Here is a 6,000-nt window from a genome sequence, read left to right on the forward strand (position 1 = left end):
GTCTCGGTGGTAACTTCTGTCTCTTTTTTTCCTCTAACAGATGGAGGTTTATTGTTCTGACTTTCATGCTGAAAGAGCAGCAAGAGAGAAGATACATGAAGAAAAGGAGCAACTGGCATTGCAGCTGGCAATTCTGCTGAAAGAGAACAATGCTTTTGAAGATGGAGGCAGGTAAACGAGGGGAAGACTTAGAGCACATATCACCCGGTCTGTGGGAGAGGTGACCCACAGTGTTTCCTAATTTGAGCTATAAGAATCGCTCTGAGCACACTTTGCCTGACGGTGTCCCTAACACTTCATTTGCCCTGCAAGGCCTGGCTGCATCTTGTGGGAACCTGATCGAGTTCTTTTAGATAAATTGTAAAAACGTGACATTATGTGTTCCGAAGTCATATCCTGCCATTGTCATGGATGAAATATTCCTAACACTTTAAATAATTCTGTACTGTTTTAAAAGAAAATACTGCTAAAATTACTTCTATCTTTAAATTTTTCATTTTGAGAAAAAACTGAACTATTGAGGAATAGAAATAGAAAAATACGGAGAATAAAATAATACACACCAATAGGTATCCATCCAGAACTGACAGTTACTAATATTTGTTTCATTTGCGTCAACTATATTTTTATAGTTGAACCACAGCCCCCCGCCATTTTAGTCCTCTCCCTTCCCCACACTGCCCGGAACTGGTGGGTAGCATCCATCCCCGGCTGTTTTGTACTTTTGCATATATACACATCTATATAATATCTTAAAACAAGGTAATATTAATTTCTTAAAACAAGGTGCCTAGGTTACAAAACAGTCACTATAGGTATTATTCTGCAACTTGCTTTACATAACTAATTTTGAACTCTGTATGTGTGTGTATATATATGTAGATTGACTTCACTCTGTTTAATTGCTCTGTTGTGTCTTGTTTTAGAAATATGCCACTTTTTTCTAATCTATTCCCCTATCAATTGACATTTTGTTTGTTTCCTGATTTTTAAAAATCTTATTTACTTTTACTACATTGTGTCTTAGTGCCAGTAATATTTAAAACTCAAATTACTCTTTTTTTGAGGCCTCTCCCGTTGCGGAGCACAGGCTCCGGACGCGCAGGCTCAGCGGCCACGGCTCACGGGCCCAGCCGCTCCGCGGCACGTGGGATCCTCCCGGACCAGGGCACGAACCCGTGTCTCCCGCATCGGCAGGCGGATTCTCAACCACTGCGCCACCAGGGAAGCCCTCAAATTACTCTTAAGTTCTGGTTTCCATGGACCTTGGCTTTGTAGTTTAGGTCTTTTTTCTCACACTTCTGTTGAATGCCTGCTTAATGTTGTCCTATTTCAGGGTTTCACATATAGTGCTGCTTTTCATCCCAGCAGGCAGTCCCTGATGGAAATGCAGAGCCGTCACGGGGCGAGAGCAAGTGACGCTGACCAGCAGGCTTATCTCGTTCAAAGAGGTGAGTCACGTGTGATTCTAGGCTGTCAGGGCTCCCGGGGTGAGCTATCCTATGAAGGAAAATTCCACTACATTCTATACAATGGATTCCAAATCAAGCTACCAAAGACATAACACCTATCAGTCTTATTTCCACAGTACCTCAAACTCCATCTACTCTCTACTGAATCCAGACCAGACTCTTCACACTAGCAGTTAAGGCCTGGCATAGCCAAACTTTTGAGCCTTCCCTCACCCCGTTCCCCTATAGATATTAGCCAATGGAATCACTTCCTGTTCCTTGAACTTATCCTAAGCTTACATAGCTACATATACTTGCTTATGCGGTATCCTTCATGTAGATGCCCTTCCCTCACTCATATCTCTCTTCCTACAGTCTCTTTCCAGTGAACTCTTACCCCATTATTTATGTGTTCTAAACATGCACTGAAGTACTCTAATAAATAAGCTCCCTTGGAGCTTATATGCTCACCTGCTTCCCGTTTTGCACATAGTAATGTTACCATTTATTGAGAGTTTACTATGCGTGGATGCTGTGCTGATCCCTTCATACCTATTATTTCATGTGATCCTCAAAAATTCCACGAGGTGTATAGGATCACCATCTTCCAGAAGACAAGGTTAAACAACCCAGGATCACGAGGATTTTTAGGGGCAGAGCTGGACATGGAACCCAAGGTTACCCGACTGTTCACCACGACACACTAATTATGTGCTCCATCCAGACTGTAATTCCTGAGTGAAATTCATCGTGACACTTACTCAAAGTATGGTGCTTTGTTTATTACGTGGTTTTAATACTCTAGTAATAATGTTCCGTCCTTTACAGTAAATTACATCACTGAAAGGGAAGTATTTTCCTTGAGTCTAGATTTGAAAAAACATAAAATTCACAGGATCAAAGACTGACATAGGTAGATGAAAAGTTAATAGCAATGCCACTAAGATGAATCAGGGTGTTAGATGTTATCCAAAAAAAAAAAAAAGACAGAGAGTGAGAGAGATGTTATGCAAATTTCACATAACTGGTTCTTTAACTTGTTTTAAATGCTGGCTGAGTCTAAGTCCCTTCCACATAGCAACAGACTATTGAAATGGAACTATCACAGTGTTATCAACAGCAAGGAAGCAATATTAGTATGTATAGTTAACTATTAAATCCTAGGGAAATTTCTGAGTATCCCTTTTACCTCCTAACTCCACTGATGCCCCCGCCAGAGTTCTTTTACAGGAAAAATTAGGTTAAAGTAAATATTAGAGGTAGTAATTCAGGTTAAAAATACACATAGAGGGCTTCCCTGGTGGCGCAGCGGTTGAGAGTCCGCCTGCCGATGCAGGGGACGCGGGTTCGAGCCCCGGTCCGGGAAGATCCCACGTGCCGCGGAGCGGCTGGGCCCGTGAGCCGTGGCCGCTGCGCCTGCGCGTCCGGAGCCTGTGCTCCGCAACGGGAGAGGCCACAGCAGTGAGAGGCCCGCGTACCGCCAAAAAAAAAAAAAAAAAAAAAAAAAAAAACTGACTAAGCTGATTTTATAGTGAAGAGCCAGGAGGCAGAGGGAACCCATTAGCTGGCTGATAAAAGAGCCCCAGTCTGCATCTTGAAACCTAGACCAGGACAAAAATAAAGGCACAGACTGATGCAATAAAGTTTAAAGGGACGAATTAACAGTCCCTGATAAGTGGCAGATTGTCCTACAGAGCAGGGTTTGGTAAACTGCAGCCCACAGGCCAAATCTAGCCTGTCACATGTCTGCATAAGTAAAGTTTTATTGCAGCAGAGTCATGCTCTCTTATTGACATATTGTCTGGCTACTTTCATGCTACAGTGGCAGACTTGAGTAGTTATGACCGAAATTTATGACCTATAAAGTCTAAAATATTTACTGTCTGGCCCTTTACAGAAAGTTACTGACCCCTGATCTAAAACAATGAGACTGTTAGAAAGCTCCCTGCTTCAGAAATCATGCCTTGTGATCAGTATTTCTATTCAAGGGTGCTTCTAAAGTTTGCTTAACACCAACTATCCGTAACAGTCTCCCATGTTAGTGAATTCAGATAATATGCTCAGAAGCAAATAACCATATTAAAAGTTAACTTGGGCTTCCCTGGTGGTGCAGTGGTTAAGAATCCGCCTGCCAATGCAGGGGACATGAGTTCGAGCCCTGGTCCGGGAAGATCCCACATGCCGCCAAGCAACTAAGCCCGTGCGCCACAACTACTGAGCCTGTACTCTAGGGCCCGTGAGTCACAACTCCTGAGCCCACGTGCCACAACTGCTGAAGCCCGCGCGCCTAGAGCCCATGCTCCACAACAAGAGAAGCCACCACAATGAGAAGCCCACGCACCGCAACAAAGAGCAGCCCCCACTTGCTGCAACTAGAGGAAGCCCGCGCGCGGCAACGAAGACCCAACGCAGCCAAAAATAAATAAATTAATCAAAAAAAAAAGTTACCTCCACTATCATTCTGCAAAAACAAACATTTGGGAGGCTGAATAAAAATCTAGAGACCTGGGTGGAGACGCTGAAAAACTAAAATGCTTTGCATCGGTGCAGAAAGATCAGATCAACGAGGTGCTCTGCGAACTAGAAACCATTTCCTGTACTGAGCATGGTCTGCACACAGGGGACCTGCTGAGAGCCATGACTTCTTCGGAGCATTCTTTGATTTAAGACTTGAACCTCAGTCCGACTCCATAATTGGGGGAAACAATAGGACTGATTCTTCAATTCTTCTCCTCACTTCTTTGCCTGGATAACTCTTGTTCATTCTTAAGACTCCTCTCAAGTGGAGCTGGTCTCATCAGGGGGCCTGTCTGCACCGAGCTGTCTGAGCCAGGCGCCCTTCTCTGCCCCCCCCCCCCCCACAAAACCACCTTGTGTCTGACACAGCCTCAGTGCTTCCCTCACGTCCTGCCACTGTCTCTTTTTCTTGCCTGATGTCCCCACCATGTGTGTGTCCCTCTCTCCCATCTCCCAAGTGCTCAAAAGCATCTACTGAATAACCGTAATTGTTGTCTCTGTTTCTGAGAAGGTACCTACTGTTCCAGGATCCCTCTCCATGCTCTGTTCAAATTCTCTCCTCCTTAGCTTACCTCCTCATCTATCTCTTTTCTTCTCTCAAATATTCTAGTTTTTACTAGAACATGTATCATCCTGTACCTAAAACCGAAACCACATATTTTCACATACCTAGAACCTGGAATAGAGCCTGAATCTTAACATGATAGGGAAGCAGGTATTACTTTTGGAGATTTTTTTCTATGTGTGTCGATTACTTCAGTTAAAGACCAGGAAAAAAAACCTGTATTCATTTCCCACGAGGTATTGATTACCAAGTTTAACTGATGTTAAAATTAAAATTCACCATCTGTTTTTTAAAACTGCTTGCAACATGGAAGGAATGGATTAACATTTCATTTAATGCTTATTCCCAGGAGCTGAGGATAGAAACTGGATGCAGCAGGAACAACAGAATATTCCAATTCACTCTTGCCCCAAATGTGGAGAAGTTCTGCCCGACATAGATACACTACTGATTCATGTTACGGACTGCATCATTTAAGTGTTGACCTTTCACCTCCCCCAAACTGTTGGTAAATGTCAGACTTTTTCCTCCAAGAGTTGTACTTTTGTGTCATTTGTTTCACTCAAATATTTTGGCTCATTATTTTAGGAGAAAGAAAACCATTATGTTCTAAAAAGGACATTTTTTGGTGCATTCCCATAAACTCGCAAAATAGAATCCTTAACGTACCACTCTCCTGATAAGAGGTTTGTTTTGTTTTTAATATTCAGTTGATGTGAGCACTGAACTGTGCATGCGGGTTTTGAGTGTGTGACATCGTGGATAGAGTAAATGCGGTAATAAGATGGAAGAAACCTCACCGATTAAGAACTTTCTGAGGAAGCAGGAAAAATGAAGTGGTCACAGATTTAATCAAGAAAAGTGTCTTTGAAGTATTTTTAAATAAATCACATTGTTATTTTCTTTATTCATTTAAGACAGATCTATCTGGGGTTGTGTATATCTTACAGTTTTATTTCAGCCACAGCACCAAAGTTATGATGTGGCTCTTTTCAGATGAGCCCTGTGAGCTTTTACTTGATCGTCAGGACAAGTGAAAAAATACTGACCTACATGAGGCGGATACATTAGGTTCACTGGATGTCATGTAATCATCCACAGTGTAAAGTGTTCTTTTTCTTTTGTTGTGCTGCAGGTATATGTTTATCAACCATACAGTAAATAGTGTATTAATTTGTAAAAAGAATAGCTATCTATTAGTTTTCTTCCTGGATCAGGCTCTATATTCATAATCACAAAAATAGTTATTGCAAAAAAAAAAAGTTATTGCAAAATAAAATTTTGCTTATGAATCTTTCACATTGTTCATATACGACCAGCTAATTTCATAGGATGTGTTTTCTGTATTCAGCTTCAAATAAGCTTAATACTTACTCAGAACCATTTTGTTAATTCTGTGAATATGAGCAAATCCCTTTACTAGATGCCAGTAAGTGGTGTTTGAATTAGAAACTGCTCTTTCTAAGG

At 41.9% G+C, this 6,000-nt stretch overlaps 1 protein-coding gene across 11 annotated transcripts in view; it reads left to right on the top strand.

Annotated features, from left to right (window-relative positions):
• OPTN (optineurin) overlaps nucleotides 1-5,449 on the top strand; it is a 42,330-nt gene extending 36,881 nt beyond the window's left edge. For 7 of the 11 annotated variants that reach the window (XM_059059183.2, XM_067030452.1, XM_067030455.1 and 4 more), the window contains 3 exons: nucleotides 41-171; nucleotides 1,369-1,451; nucleotides 4,883-5,449. In XM_059059183.2, coding sequence (XP_058915166.1) covers nucleotides 41-171; nucleotides 1,369-1,451; nucleotides 4,883-5,010 — 342 coding nt within the window. In that variant the 3' untranslated portion in view covers nucleotides 5,011-5,449. The remainder of the gene's footprint in view (nucleotides 1-40; nucleotides 172-1,368; nucleotides 1,452-4,882) is intronic. The other 4 variants (XM_067030457.1, XM_067030458.1, XM_059059182.2 and 1 more) reach the window with 1 other exon arrangement.
• Nucleotides 5,450-6,000: the final 551 nt, after the last annotated feature.

The sequence above is a fragment of the Kogia breviceps genome, chromosome 3, assembly GCF_026419965.1.
Source record: "Kogia breviceps isolate mKogBre1 chromosome 3, mKogBre1 haplotype 1, whole genome shotgun sequence".
Classification (NCBI taxonomy): Eukaryota; Metazoa; Chordata; class Mammalia; order Artiodactyla; family Physeteridae; genus Kogia; species Kogia breviceps.